Raw genomic sequence first — 16,660 nt, forward strand, 5'->3', positions numbered from 1 at the left:
TTCACAGATTAGTCTAGAAGTGAGCCAACTTGTCTATGCCAGACACATTAATTAACAGTTAATTCTGTGGTTCTAAGAACTATATGTTAAAAAAAAAACAAAAAAAAAACACCACCAACAAAAAACCAATCCAAACTGGAAACATTATCTGAAAATACAGAGATTCTATACCTGTTCTGGAAAACCTCGGGTGGAGAGTCACCGTTTTGGGACTATATTAAGAGATATTTAGAAAATACTCGATGTTAGTGAGTAAGGTTCTTGAGACTTGGTTTGTAAGCTAGTAATATGTTGCAAGAAAGGATATACATACCAGAGCTTAACCCACTTCCTTGATGGTGTGGTTAGATTAATTTACCACTTTGAACACTCCTGCAAACATATTTGTCCATCAAATCAGCCTATACAGGAATAAGAGGTATGGGAGTGAGAGACTCATTGGGACAATCCTAAACCTTTTTTTTTTTTCCAAGTAAGTTTTTATTTCTACTTAGTTTTATTTCACTCCCAAGCCTTTTTTTTTTTTTTTTCCATAAAAACAATAAGGGATAGATATGCAGTAGAAATCCTTAGGATAAATAAGGTGATCAAGCAGACAGTTCCTAGTTTAAAATAGATAGCCAGTGGGAAGCTGCTGTATGGGCATAGCTCATTCTGGTCTTCTGTGACAACCTAGAGAAGTGGGATGGGGTGAGCAGTTGTGGGGAGGTTTAGGAGAGAGGGGACATGCGCGTACTTCTGGCTAATTCATGATGTTATATGGCAGAAGCCAACACAATACTGTAAATCAATTACCCTTCAATTAAAAATAAATTAAAAAAATCAAAGCAGACAGTTATGATTAACACACCAAAAGTCTTTTGCAGAAGAACCACAATATAAATCCAAACACAGCACTTTTTTTCTAAATTAATGAACTAAAAGATAAACTTATTTGGGGGATCAAATCAGATGAAAAGCAGGTTCTTTGAAAATTCTTCTGGCAAGATGACTAAAGAAAAAAGAAGCACAACAGAAAAAAACCAGCAATTAAAAATGGCTATAGTTATCTATTAGACAGAAAATTTAAAGTACCTGCATACAACATTTTACAAGTTTGCAGACTACTGTGTAAAATGAATTAACTTTTTTCCAGGTAGAATGGGAGAATGAGTATGGTTATAGAAGATAAAACACTGAATGTGTGTGTGTACGCACGCTCAGTCACGTCCAACTCTTTGTGACACTCTCGACTGTAGTCTGCCAGGCTCTTCTGTCCATGGGATTTTTCCAGGCAAGAATACTGGCGTGAGTTGCCATTTCCTCCTCTAGGGGATTTTTCTGATCCAGGGATCAAACCTGTGTCTCCTGAATTGGCAGGCAGTTTCCTTACCACTGCGCCACCTGGGAAGACCCAAATACTGAATATAAGGGCATAATTTAGGCGACAGGAATATGAGTTTCATTGTGCTAGTCTACTTTCACAAATGTTTGAAGTTTTCCATTAAAAATGGAGAAGGAAATGGCAACCCACTCTAGTATTCTCGCCTGGAAAATCCCATAGATGGAGGAACCTGGTAGGCTACAGTCCATGGGGTCACAAAGTCGGAAGCGACTGAGTGACTTCACTTTCTTTCTTTCTTTTCCATTAAAAAAACAAGTTAAAAAAAAAAAAAACAAGGTAAATACATTTTCAGAGCATGATAGGAAACAAAATAATTATTTCAAAAACAGACAAAGAGTCAAGCATTTATCTTTTCTTTCCTATAGAGACTATACCTCAGAGTAACCAAATAGTTGATATTGGGAAGTTCTCTTATTACATAAAAGTAATACAAATAAAACACCTGAAAGATATTTCCCTAGTGGTCCAGTGGTAAAAAATCCACCTGCCAATGCAGGGAACATGCCACGAAGCAACTAAGCCCGTGTGCAACTGCTGAGCCCACATGCTGAAAGTCTATGCTCTGCACACAAGACAAGCAACTGCAATGAGAACACCCAAACCACAGAGAAGAGCAGCCCTTGTTCGCTGCAATTACAGGAAGTCCATGCACAGCAACAAGGAATATTTAATTAATAAATAAATATTTAAAAACAAAAAATACCCTAAAGGATAGAACCTTGCTGTTTTGCAATTTCTAAATATTAACTGACCTATGCAATATCAGCAATGGCTATTACCATGCCAAGAAAAGACACATTATATGTGCCTGGTGCCATCTATGAAATATTCTTGCCTCCCACCACCCCCAAAAAAGGGGGAGGCAGGCAAAAGTTAAGGAAAGAAGCAACTGACAATTTACAAAAACTCTAAGGTGGGGAGATATGTTAAGAAATAATATCATGGAGGGCATGTGAAATCTAGACTGCTAGAATTTTCACAAAACAAATAGCTCAATTTCTTCAAGTAAGTTACATGAAAAAAATGATGGGAAAGGAAGCTATATCTTAAAAGGCTATCAATAATTACAACATATGGCTTAAAACTTAACATTCAAAAAACTAAGATCATGGCATCCAGTCCCATCACTTCATGGCAAATAGATGGGGAAACAATGTAAACAGTGAGAGACTTTATTTTCTTGGGCTCCAAAATCCCTACAGATGGTGACTGCAGTCATGAAATTAAGACACTTGCTCCTTGGAACAAAAGCTATGACAAACCTAGACAGCATATTAAAAAGCAGATCTTAGCTGACAAATGTCCAGCTAGTCAAAGCTATGGTTTTTCCAGTAGTCATATAGGGATGTGAGAGTTGGACAGTAAAGAAAGCTGAGCATTGAAGGATCGATGCTTTTGAACTATGGTGTTGCAGAAGACTCTTGAGAGTTCCTTGGACTGCAAGGAGATCAAATCAGTCAATCCTAAAGGAGATCAGTCCCAAATATTCATTGGAAGGACTGATGCTGAAGCTGAAACTCCAATACTTTGGCCACCTGATGCAAAGAACCGACTCATTAGAAAACACTCAGATGCTGAAAAGATTGAAGGCAGGAGGAGAAGGGGACGACAGAGGATGAGATGGTTGGATGGCATTGCCGACTAGATGGACATGAGTTTGAGCAAGCTCCGGGAGTTGGTGATGGACAGGGAAGCCTGGCATTCTTCAGTCCATGGAGTCACAAAGAGTTGGACACGACTGACCTACTGAACTAAACTGGTAGACTAAGTACTGAAGTATCTAGGGATGAAATTATATGAAGATTGGGATTTGTTTTAAAATAATTCAAGTGGAACAAGGAGTAGATTAAAAAGTTTGGCCACTAGTTGAAGTTGGGTATTGTGTAAATGGGCCTCCATTGTACTAATTAGTATATATTTAAGAATCTTAATAACAAGTTCTGCCAAGACTTTTTTTTTTTTAACTTTACAATATTGTATTGGTTTTGCCATATATCAAAATGAATCCACCACAGGTATACATGTGTTCCCCATCCTGAACCCTCCTCCCTCCCCATACCCTCCCTCTGGGTTGTCCCAGTGCACCAGCCCCAAGCATCCAGTATCGTGCATCGAACCTGGACTAGTGACTCGTTTCATATATGATATTATACATGTTTCAATGCCATTTTCCCAAATCATCCCACCCTCTCCCTCTCTCACAGAGTCCAAAAGACTGTTCTATACATCAGTGTCTCTTTTGCTGTCTCGTATACAGGGTTATTGTTACCATCTTTCTAAATTCCATATATATGCGTTAGTATACTATATTGGTGTTTTTCTTTCTGGCTTACTTCACTCTGTATAATAGGCTCCAGTTTCATCCACCTCATTAGAACTGATTCAAATGTATTCTTTTTAATGGCTGAGTAATACTCCATTGTGTACATGTACCACAGCTTTCTTATCCATTCATCTGCTGATGGGCATCTAGGTTGCTTCCATGTCCTGGCTATTATAAACAGTGCTGCGATGAACATTGGGGTACACGTGTCTCTTTCCCTTCTGGTTTCCTCAGTGTGTATGCCCAGAAGTGGGATTGCTGGGTCATAAGGCGGTTCTATTTCCAGTTTTTTAAGGAATCTCCACACTGTTCTCCATAGTGGCTGTACTAGTTTACATTCCCACCAACAGTGTAAGAGGGTTCCACACCCTCTCCAGCATTTATTGCTTGTAGACTTTTGGATCGCAGCCATTCTGACTGGCATGAAATGGTACCTCATAGTGGTTTTGATTTGCATTTCTCTGATAATGAGTGATGTTGAGCATCTTTTCATGTGTTTGTTAGCCATCTGTATGTCTTCTTTGGAGAAATGTCTATTTAGTTCTTTGGCCCATTTTTTGATTGGGTCATTTATTTTTCTGGAATTGAGCTGTAGGAGTTGCTTGTATATTTTTGAGATCAGTTGTTTGTCAGTTGCTTCATTTGCTATTATTTTCTCCCATTCTGAAGGCTGTCTTTTCACCTTGCTTATAATTTCCTTTGTTGTGCAGAAGCTTTTAAGTTTAATTAGGTCCCATTTGTTTATTTTTGCTTTTATTTCCAATATTCTGGGAGGTGGGTCATAGAGGATCCTGCTGTGATGTATGTCGGAGTGTTTTGCCTATGTTCTCTAGGAGTTTTATAGTTTCTGGTCTTACATTTAGATCTTTAATCCATTTTGAGTTTATTTTTGTGTATGGTGTTAGAAAGTGTTCTAGTTTCATTCTTTTACAAGTGGTTGTCCAGTTTTCCCAGCACCACTTGTTAAAGAGATTGTCTTTAATCCATTGTATATTCTTGCCTCCTTTGTCAAAGATAAGGTGTCCATATGTGCGTGGATTTATCTCTGGGCTTTCTATTTTGTTCCATTGATCTATATTTCTGTCTTTGTGCCAGTACCATACTGTCTTGATGACTGTGGCTTTGTAGTAGAGCCTGAAGTCAAGCAGGTTGATTCCTCCAGTTCCATTCTTCTTTCTCAAGATAGCTTTGGCTATTCGAGGTTTTTTGTATTTCCATACAAATTGTGAAATTATTTGTTCTAGCTCTGTGAAGAATACCATTGGTAGCTTGATAGGGATTGCATTGAATCTATAAATTGCTTTGGGTAGTATACTCATTTTCACTATATTGATTCTTCCAATCCATGAACATGGTATATTTCTCCATCTATTAGTGTCCTCTTTGATTTCTTTCACCAGTGTTTTATAGTTTTCTATATATAGGTCTTTAGTTTCTTTAGGTAGTTATATTCCTAAGTATTTTATTCTTTTCATTGCAATGGTGAATAGAGTTGTTTCCTTAATTTCTCTATTTTCTCATTATTAGTATATAGGAATGCAAGGGGTTTCTGTGTGTTGATTTTATATCCTGCAACTTTACTATATTCATTGATTAGTTCTAGTAATTTTCTGGTGGAGTCTTAAGGGTTTTCTATGTAGAGGATCATATCATCTCATCTACAAACAGTGAGAGTTTTACTTCTTCTTTTCCAATTTGGATTCCTTTTATTTCTTTTTCTGCTCTGATTGCTGTGGCCAAAACTTCCAAAACTATGTTGAATAGTAATGGTGAAAGTGGGCATCCTTGTCTTGTTCCTGACTTGAGAGGAAATGCTTTCAATTTTTCACCATTGAGGATAATGTTTGCTGTGGGTTTGTCATATATAGCTTTCTGCCAAGACTTTTGTATAAAGTCTCCTCTTAGGGTGCCAGGGAGCTAGGTAGGTTTTTCTGGCTTTTCTTGATGGAAGTGTGTAAGGAGTTAGATATTAGATAGGCCATCAGATTCGGCTTTTATTTGCAAAAACAAAACTAAAATGTATTACTGAAATCTTTTCTGAATCTAGTGGGGTGTAAAACCATTCAAAAAGGTAACATTTATTTGAAAACACTGTGTTTTTTTTTTTGTGTTGTCAGAGAAACACTTTTCCCATAGGTATGCCATGGTCACAGAAATGCAATATATAGATGTAGAAGAGTGTCATGATGAGACTCAGTACATAGTATCTTGAGTACTTTATAAAATGGCCCTCCTGGGTAGAATAATCAGCTGACTTAAGAAGTAAACAAAATGGTTTACAGCTCCTTGCTCAATTATAACCATTTTTCAAATTCTTTTAAATTGACATAATACCCAAATAAATGCACAAAGTTTAAGCGTACAAGCTCAATGAATTATCAGAAAGTAAGCACTCCAGGATAACTGGAACAAAATTTTAAAAATATTAACCACGCATCAGAAACCTCTCCTCATGCCCTCAATTACCTGTTTCTGAACTTGATATAAATAGAATTATACATTATATATTCATTTTTTGTATGGCTCCCTTTAACATCACATTCGTGAGATTCTTTCCTGTAGCTTTTATGTAGCTTTACTGTGTTCACTTGTATAAAGTATTCCACTATAAAAATACATCTTTATGAACTTCTTTCTCACAGTGCCTGTTGCCCTAATGTGATTGTCTAACATTTATGTAACTAATACTGGCTTTCATTTGGCTAAAAACAATCTCTTAACAGGTTAGAATTTAACACTTGTTTTCTGCAGGATCAAGGACTGGGGTAATCCCCTTTTAGGCATAGAGCAAGGATATAGGTGCTTTACTTAATCAAACGATGTGCAACTTACTCCAACAAAACCACTGAATCTTATCCTGTTACCCCGTGTATATCCTTAGAACAAAGAAAGGAATGAAGAAAATACAGATCTCCATGGGACATTAGACTCACTAATTTTTTTCTATTTAATTATACTTTTTTATACTAGCAGAGGTAGGAATTCTGTATCAGAACCCTATGATTATAAATGTGGTCATTCTAAGAAAATGATTAGAATTTTATCAGCTCAACATAAATTAACAGAAACATATAGTGAAGAATCCACCAGAAGTGGCATAGAAAAAAATTCACTGATGTACAACCACACAGAGAGTAAACAAGGCGGGTTTAATACTTCCAACTATCCCTAACAGCATCTCAGTTTAATTATCTGCAAATATTGGGCATTAAAAATTGGTACAGCTTGTTTGATAGTGTTGTTTCTACAATTGTTCTTCATGTAATGGCATATGTCTTAGAAATGATCACTGTCCTGAAATGGCTTACTTTCTAGAGATAGCTATCACACAGTATGTGTTCCTACATGTTCATAATTAGCTGTAGGATAGCTTTAGCCATATATATATTCTGATTAGAATGGCCTAGAGAAGCCTCATGATCCCTTTGGGGAGGTTCCCATTGAAGGCAAGAGTTCAAGGCTATTTGACTTATGGATTTAGGCTGACATTTCTACTAGATTACACAGTTCTTAAAAGGTAAATCATGATATCTCTAACTTTTCATTATCTTTCCCAGCACATAGCTTAATTCTGGTACAATCAGTACTTGGTGAGCTGAATTGTGTCCCCTTAAAATTCTTCTACTGAAATCCGAACCCCCAGTATCTCAGAATGTAACTGTATTTGGAGATAGAGCCTTGAAAGAGCTAATTAACAGCTCAATGGGGTCAGATTCAGTTCAGTTCAGTCGCTCAGTCATGTCTGACTCTTTGTGACCCCATGAATCACAGCACACCAGGCCTCCCTGTCCATCACCAACTCCCGGAGTCTACCCAAACCCATGTCCATCGAGTTGGTGATGCCATCCAGCCATCTCATCTTCTGTTGTTCCCTTCTCCTCCTGCCCCCAATCCCTCTCAACATCAGGGTCTTTTCCAGTGAGTCAACTCTTTGCATGAAGTGGCCAAAGCATTGGAGTTTCAGCTTTAGCATCAGTCCTTCCAATGAACATCCAGGACTGATCTCCTTTAGGATGGACTGGTTGGATCTTCTTGCAGTCCAACGGACACACACGAGTATTCTCCAACACCACAGTTCAAAAGCATCAATTCTTTGGCGCTCAGCTTTCTTCACCATGCAACTCTCACATCCATATATGACTACTGGAAAAACCATAGCCTTGACTAGACGGACCTTTGTTGGCAAAGTAATGTCTCTGCTTTTAAACATGCTATCTAGGTTGGTCATAACTTTCCTTCCAAGGACTAAGCGTCTTTTAATTTCATGGCTGCAATCACCATCTGCAGTGATTTTGGAGCCCCAAAAAATATAGTCTGACACTGTTTCCCCATCTATTTCCCATGAAGTGATGGGACCAGATGCCACGATCTTAGTCTTCTGAATGTTCAGCTTCAAGCCAACTTTTTCACTCTCCTCCTTCACTTTCATCAAGAGGCTTTTTAGTTCCTCTTCACTTTCTGCCCTAAGTGTGGTGTCATCTGCCTATCTGAGGTTATTGATATTTCTCCTGGCAATCTTGATTCCAGCTTGTGCTTCTTCCAGCCCAGTGTTTCACATGATGTACTCTGCATATAAGTTAAATAAGCAGGGTGACAATATACAGCCTTGACGGACTCCTTTTCCTGTTTGGAACCAGGTGGACCCTAATCCAATAGTAACCTCTACAACTGTAAGAAAACACATTTCTGTTGGTTAAGCTGCCCAGGCTGTGGTACTTTGTTATGTCAGCTCTAGCAAATTAATACATATAGCAACTACATTTTTTAAAAGTTAGCTTTTTCAAATTTCCAACTTGAAATTACACTTTTTGTTTTCAGAAATAGGTAAGAATTTTTACTCTTTGGCACAAATTAACACCCCCATTACATATGCAGTTTCTTTAAATTGGTCTTGACAGTTCCCTGAAAAGTACATAAGCACCCCAATCCCATGTATAGACCTTTAAGATTGAACTCACATCACTTGGCAGAACAGAACTGCAATGCCAGGCTGCAATGGACAGTGCTGGATCATGTCAAGGAGACCTGGGTTTAGTCCAGACTCTGCCAGTAACTGCCATGTTGCCTTGGGCAAGTCACTTCCTTGAGCCGCTCATTTTTAAAAGGTGGAAATTGAACTACATGGGCTCTTAGATACATTTACACTCAAGACTGTGTGTGACTCAGTGATGGTTATAGGCCTCTGCTGTGTAAATAAGCATTTCATGGTTAAACAAGTTTATCAGTTCAGTCGCTCAGTCGTGTCTGACTCTTTGTGACCCCATGAATCGCAGCACGCCAGGCCTCCCTGTCCATCACCAACTCCCGGAGTCCACTCAAACTCATGTCCATCGAGTCAGTGATGCCATCCAGTCATCTCATCCTCTGTCATCCCCTTCTCCTCCTGCCCCCAATCCCTCCCAGCATCAGGGTCTTTTCCAGTGAGTCAACTCTTCACATGAGGTAGCCAAAGCACTGGAGTTTCAGCTTTAGCATCAGTCCTTCCAATGAACACCAAGGACTGATCTCCTTTAGGATGGACTGGTTGGACCTCCTTGCAGTCCAAAGGACTCTCAAGAGTCTTCTCCAACACCACAGTTCAAAAGCATCAATTCTTCGGTGCTCAGCTTTCTTTATAGTCCAACTCTTACATCCATACATGACCACTGGAAAAACCAAAGCCTTGACTAGACGGACCTTTGTTGGCAAAGTAATGTCTCTGCTTTTTAACATGCTATCTAGGTTTGTCGTAGCTTTTCTTCCAAGGAGCATGAGTCTTTTAATTTCATGGCTGCAATCACCATCTGCTGTGATTTTGGAGCCCAAAAAAAAAAGTCTGACACTGTTTCCCCATCCATTTCCCATGAAGTGATAGTTTATAGAAGTTTACAAAAACTGTTTTGGCCATAGGGTTATTTTATCTTTCCCTGATAAAAATGCCTCTAGATCTAAAAAAAAAAAAAAAAAAAAAAAAATTGACCTAGTTACATTCATGGAGACAATCGATTTTTAGATGAGCAAGCAAAGATCAGTAGTAGAGTCTTCTATGCCATTAAAAATAATCACACACACATAAATTCCCACTTCCGAAAAATCCAAGAATAAAAGATTAAAATAAATGACTGCTTAGACTCCCAAAATCCAATAATACTTTAAAGAACCTAAAAATAAAACATTTTTGTCTATGGAAAAGAAATATATAGGCAGCTGGTAACTATGCTACCCTTTAATTGAAAAGAACACAAACTTGGTTTGAGATCACACCTCATGTCTCAAAATTTATGTGTATTAGCTCCCTAGGGAAGCCAAAAACTGGAAAAAATGTTCCAACTCTTGTTTGGCAGTGTACATATATTGTCTGTGTGTCTGAAAGAGACAGACAGAAAGGAGAGAGAGATATATACACAGAGAGCAAAAGACAGCATTCATGCAAATATACCAACGTGTACTTATACAGAGGGAGTGTGCCATTTACAAAGCTACTTGTAGGATGATTAGAAAAGCACTTTGTTTCTCAAAATGAGAACTGTTCCTGAACTAAAAAAGAGATGATCAGCAAACTTAGGGTCGTTTAGTTTTTAAAGCTGTGTGCACATGTGCTTGCTATGCTGTAACAAGTTTAGATGGATGGTTATGAGAAAGAAAAGAAAATATGACATCATTAGAATTACAGGTAAGACAAGGGAAAACCCAAAGTACAGACAAGAACACAGAAATATTTTAAGAGAGTACAGATGTCATGACATTTATTAAAAGGCATGCTACAATGCTATACTTGTTAGGAAAAGAGTAGAGATATCAATAGTCAGCAAATATACAAACTGAACGAAAATGGAATATACTGTAGTGTACAGAAGCTTTAATTAACCATGCACTACGCACTTAGAAAATATGTTTTTTAATATTTTATCGTCTCTTTGCATTTATAACATGATTCACTTCAACAATCACAGAATCCTTTTCTTCCAAAGCCACAAACTGTGTTACAAATGAAAGCTGGTACTGCAGCTTATCAAAATATACAAGACAATTGATGTTTTATATAAAACCACTTTATATGTCAACTTGTTCCCTAAAACCGCTTTCCCCCCCCTTTTTTTGGCCTGGTTTAAAAAAATGTTGTTACAAATATTTACAGCATTTACTTCTGTTAGATGAACATTCTTATAAACTGAAAAAGGGAATTTTATGAACAGACCACATAAAACACGAGACAATGTCAGAGGCTCCTAGCTGTGCTATTTTTTTTTTTTTCTTAAATACAGTACTGAAAATGCCCATCGAACCCTTATCATCTAATCCATTCTGTTCACATTTAAACTCCCATTTTCTCTAAGTAGTCTATTCACCGATAGGAAATAGAAAGTAAAGGCCGCTTTGCACTGGGTCTTCTTTCAGAAAGGAGCTTGGGAAAAAATGCTTAACAGAAAGGAGTCAAAACCAGAACAGTCAGTCTTTGGTCAGAGCAATGAGGTGACATTTTGATGCAAAACTCTGCTTGGTTAGCAATCTTTATAATTAGTACTTTTTGGATGTGGGATGAATTTTTTTAAAGATCTGGGTATCAATGGTAAAGGGAAAAAAGGCCAGAGTATGATTTTTTAAATGACATCAAAAATAGTTATTTAAATATTTATTATTACAACTACTACACAGATTCAAGAACTAAAAAATAACCTAAAAACAACAACAAAAATCTGTTTACAGTGCTGATTTCAGCTTGCCATAAGCAGCTTTCAACCATGACTATTATCACCAAGGTCACTGGGCCAGAAAAATACCCCTGTTCTCTGGAACACATGCCTCAGGTTACAGAAATGAAGATGACTACCACAAAGACTCCAAGCAGCTCTGTTCTTGGACCTGCACATGCTATGAATATTATGTGAGGAAGGCAAAAAGCATAACTGAGAATTCATTTTACAGTTACAACTGTTTCCTTGAAAGAATGGTCTGTGGGATAACATTCTTTTAAAATTATATAGTATGCATTTCCTGAAAACCAGAATGTTGATACTACCACCTAAACCTCAAATAGGAAGAAAGATCAATTAAGACTACTGAAGAAGGCACATACACTTTGGTCCTGTTTCTTTCGTTCTTCTCTCTCTATAAAACCCCCCAAACTGATATTTTAGTAATTTTCTATTTTTTAAACCATTCACAACTAGCTGTTAAAATTTGCTCTGAAAAAAGACTGCAAATAGTCTTCTAGATAGTAACACAGCTGAATTACATTTTCTTTAAGGGAAAAGTTTTGTGCAATCTAATGGTATTTCTTTTTAGCACAATAGTAGATTATTTTAAATCTGGCAGTTTTATTCTTGTTAATAACAGATCAAGACAAAGGAAAGGTTAAGAACGCTTTTACCCATAGTCATGCTGTCTTTTTGGTTTTAAAAATAGCAGTGCACACTAGAGACAGCCTGACAATTTGGCAAACAGGGTTTTTAAGTGACTCACTGCGGGCAGGGGACACATACTTCTGAGCTTGTCATCTTTCGTCCAAAAAATATTTAGTGGGAACAGAAGGGGAATTACATGATAATACAATCAGTGCATAACCTGCCTGCTTAATAACATGGAAGTTTCCAAAAGTTTATATAAAACTGAACAGAGACATTCATGGGCACTACTTCTAATCAACTGAAGCAGAACCTATGATGACCATACTAGGTGGAGCCAAAGAAACACTGCTTCCATAAGGAATCAGGCAGGCAAAAACTGTGTCTCTAAAAACTGTGAGATTTGCCAACTTTCAACAACAAAATCAGAAACATTACTGCAAGTAACATCACAACTTAGCCTTAAAGAATTTACTGCATTCTGTAGGAACTACTGGGCAATTCTGATACTTTCCAGTCAGTTATCAAATTATTAAGCTTATTTTCCTATTTGTATCTCACACAAAACACAATTTACTACTATGCAAGTTATTTAAATCTCAAAGTAAAACTTTTTGGCATAAATTGCTACCATTTAATGTGTACTGCTATTTTTTTTTCAGAGTTTCATACTATGGGTTTTTGTTGGTTATTCATTTTGTACTGCTATTTTTAAAAGTCCTGAATATATATAATTTGTGTCAAAGTCAGACACCTCCAAAAATAAGACAATTCTCCTGGAAATAAAGTAAATAAACTTTAAAATAGGATACTATGACAGCTCAACAACAACAAAACATTGCTTAGCAGGTATCAACTAACTGCATGCCAAAACAAAAAATACAAAGATCTAGTTTTTTCACTGCCCTGATATTTTTAAATCTTTTTACAGAAACTATGTCAACACAAATACTGTAGACCTCTATAATTCAAAGAGCAAAGAGCCCAATATGGACAACATCCATGTGCTACAGCTAATTTTAGACACAAATTGATGGTTTTGAACACACTATTTTAAATAAGAATATCTCACTTTTCCAAATCTTAATTTGATTAATGTTTTTGGTCAATAATTTAAGATGTATGTAATGTACATATGTATGTACAACATTAGAGGAGTGTATGTATGTATATACACTCATCTATACACACACACACACACACACACACAAAGCCCTGAAAAGGATTCAAATGTTCTCTCTCAAATATAAAGGCCATTTCCTACTTCAAAATTACATTCAACACCATTTATGATCTCCCTTCTGCTACACTTCTGCTACACTTACACTGAATGTTATGAGAATCATGCATTGAAAGTACACAGTAATTCCTAACTCAAAAAGAAAAAAAATTCCAATTTAAAATATAACTGAAAATTACAATAGTGCTTGTAAAGAAGGAAAAAATGAAGCAAACTTGGAGTGATTTCTTAAAGAAATTGGTTTTTCTCCCTTCCCTCTTACTCAGTGTTTTGGTAAAAATATATTTTATATGTGAAAAAAAAAAAAACTAGATAAATGATTATATCTATCAGCCAATACTAAAACTGATCCATTCAAAAGGTCTCAATTTAGTGTCCTTCATTTTCTACCGACTAATTGTTGCTCAGCGTTGAGGGAATTTTGCTTTTGAACAATCCAGAATGTCTTTTGTATTCTCCGAATATTTTTGCAAAATTGTTTTTGTTAAAACTTGCCTGTTTAATTTAATGGCTGGAATACAATAAGAGATTGAGATATTCTTCTAAAAGGTGAGATGAGCCACTCTGAGAATCTGAGAAAAGTGAAAAAGGAATAGACAAAAACGACCCTTTTAACAAATTCTGCTTTAAAAAATCTACTCAAGCACTGAAGGAATAAGTAATCAATGCAAAGTATCTAATTTAAAAGAAACAATTTTACATTATACAGTCACTGAAACAACATTAAAATGTATGCTTACATTCAACTGAAGAGAGAGAGGGACAGAGTATGAGAAAGAACCCACTCCTCATACACCACCTATGTGGGCACTCACTCAGTACTGAGCTTCATTAACCAAGAAAAGCAAGTTCTCACTTGAGTATATGACAAAAACCAAGCAATCCTGAGACAAATTCTAATGGATAAAGATTAGACAAGATCCAGAAACGGAGACTGCATTTTATAGCCCCCAACTGGTATGCTATAACCGCAATGACCACTGCTGGTCACAATATGAAGAGGCCTACAGGTGTGCACTGAGTTATTCCCAAAACCATTTAACCCTTCCCCACCCCACCTCTACACCAAAGCACCAAAAATTTGAATAGAAACTATTACTTCTTGAAAAATCACTTAAAATTGCAATTAAAAAAAAAAAACACTTTAAAATTCTTGCCAAAACAAGGAAAGAAAAAACAAATGCTCACCAAGCCGACAATATAGCTTTTAAGATACTTAGATAAAACTCTAACCTATTATATCATAAGCACATAATAAGGCACATAATAGGAAATTAAGTAAATACACAGTAATTCTGAATAAGTATTAGAGATTATAGTGGTACAAAAAACCCTTGAGATTAATTTTTTTTCTAAAAGAAGACTTTACCAAAAATAACTTTTAAAAAATCTGTCAAACCATATGATAGACCTGAATATTTTCCTTTAAGACTGTAAACTTTTTTTTTCTGAAAACAACTGTAAAAAAGTAGTTTATAAGTAGGATTATTTTTCTTTTTAAATTTTCCAAGATCATATTACTAGGCAACTGTCATTGTGAAATTTAAACCATGATTTTCCCAAATAAAATGAATTATTCTGACCCTTAATAGATCCTGGTTGGATTCCACATAATTTCCCTGGAGACAGTTGAGACATTTCATTCTCCAAATAGTTTTAAAAAGTTAAAGATATGCAAAGGAGTGTCTTACAGTGGGAAAAAAATAATTGAAAGAAAACATGCAAGTTTATCAATTTGCTTCCAATACAATCCCATTTATGTATAATAAGTATCAATATATGCCAAATAACTGTTGTAACTTATAAGAGAACATAGTTTCCTACAGGACTCAAACTTCTGAATCATAAAGTTAAAAACCTGGTTGTAGGTCATTTAAATTACTTATGTCAAGTAATTTTAAAAGTCTGTATGTTTAAATTTTTCAAAGTACAAAGGAGTTTAGAAATGTTGTATAAGGCTGATCTGGACCCAAATTAAAAGAAAGTCTGTCCTCTTGAAATTCAATTTAATACAGGGAATTAATTATTGGAAAAAAATTTTTTCCTGAAGATTATTTTCATTTTTAGAAACAATGGTACAAAGGAAAAACACGCCTCTGATGACGTACTGGCAGAGGGGAGAAATGGGAAAAGAGAACATCCCTTGATTTTTTTAATATACTTTAACATCAAAGTCAGAAAGAGTTATTTTTGAAAGAGAGGCAGAATTGGTCTTGAGCTGCTTCAGTCTATGTCTGAAGGTTTTACTGAAATTATGGTCCAGTCTTAGGAGAAAAATTCAAAGAAAAGTCAGATTGTAGATTTTGAGAAGGAAACTCTGAGGTGATGATTTTCTCCAAGGTCATGGTTATGAAGCTCAATGAGGGCCTGGATTGCTTCTTCCACAGATCCCAACTGAATGAGTGCCATTTTGCGATCTTTCCTAAAGTGGCAGAAGAAACAGAAAAAGTACACAGAATTAATTTTACCTACAAACCTCTTCCCCAACCCTAGAAGATTTCATTAAATTACCAAAAACATTTGCAAATCATGTATTTTTTAAAAGAATGGACTTACTGGAAGAATTTAAAAGCCTTCACTGAACATCCAGCTTCTGTGAAAAGATTCTTCAGGTCATCTACTGTAACAGAGGGGCTGTGAAAACATCATCACAGAGACAGTCAACTATCTTATCCCTAATTTTCAAATGAAGCAATGATTAACTCCTGACATCATCAGGTCTCTAGAATACCTCACATTACAAAGAGTATAAAGCCATGTAATGAAGACATGATTTGCAAGTGCCCTTAAAGATCTTTAAGGTTGGGCTTCTGCAATGGCTTAGTGGTGAAAGATCTGCCTGCAATGCAGAAGATGCAGGAGACTTGGGTTTGATCCCTGGGTTGGGAAGATCCCCTGGAGGAGGAAAGAGCAACCCACTCCAGTATTCTTGCTTGGAAAATCCAATGGACAGAGGAGCCTGGTGGGTTTTCCATAGAGTCGCAAAAGAAAAAAAAAAAAAAAAAAAAAAAAAAAGATGTTCAAGATTGATGCATGCATGTCTTCAGACAATGGAATGTTGTCTCAATTCTTTTGCATAAGACATGGGCAGTACCTCAAGAACAAGAAAATCTTTCTATATTTACTCTTTCAATGGGATTATTGGAGAAGGCAACGGCACCCTACTCCAGTACTCTTGCCTGGAAAATCCCATGGACGGAGGAGCCTGGTAGGCTGCAGTCCATGGGGTCGCTAAGAGTTGGACACGACTGAGCGACTTCACTTTGACTTTTCACTTTCATGCATTGGAGAAGGAAATGGCAACCCACTCCAGTATTCTTGCCTAGAGAATCCCAGGGATGGGGGAGCCTGGTGGGCTGCCGTCTATGGGGTCGCACAGAGTCGGACAC

At 36.6% G+C, this 16,660-nt stretch overlaps 1 protein-coding gene across 5 annotated transcripts in view; it reads right to left on the minus strand.

Moving 5' to 3' along the window:
- Window positions 1-10,404: 10,404 nt before the first annotated feature.
- PTBP3 (polypyrimidine tract binding protein 3) overlaps window positions 10,405-16,660 on the minus strand; it is a 91,000-nt gene continuing 84,744 nt past the window's right edge. For all 5 annotated transcript variants that reach the window (XM_055579323.1, XM_055579324.1, XM_055579322.1 and 2 more), the window contains 2 exons: window positions 15,828-15,905; window positions 10,405-15,693 (listed from right to left, as the gene is read on the minus strand). In XM_055579323.1, the coding sequence (XP_055435298.1) occupies window positions 15,561-15,693; window positions 15,828-15,905 (211 nt within the window). In that variant the 3' untranslated portion in view covers window positions 10,405-15,560. The remainder of the gene's footprint in view (window positions 15,694-15,827; window positions 15,906-16,660) is intronic.

Source organism: Bubalus kerabau, chromosome 4, assembly GCF_029407905.1.
Source record: "Bubalus kerabau isolate K-KA32 ecotype Philippines breed swamp buffalo chromosome 4, PCC_UOA_SB_1v2, whole genome shotgun sequence".
In the NCBI taxonomy this organism is placed as follows: Eukaryota; Metazoa; Chordata; class Mammalia; order Artiodactyla; family Bovidae; genus Bubalus; species Bubalus kerabau.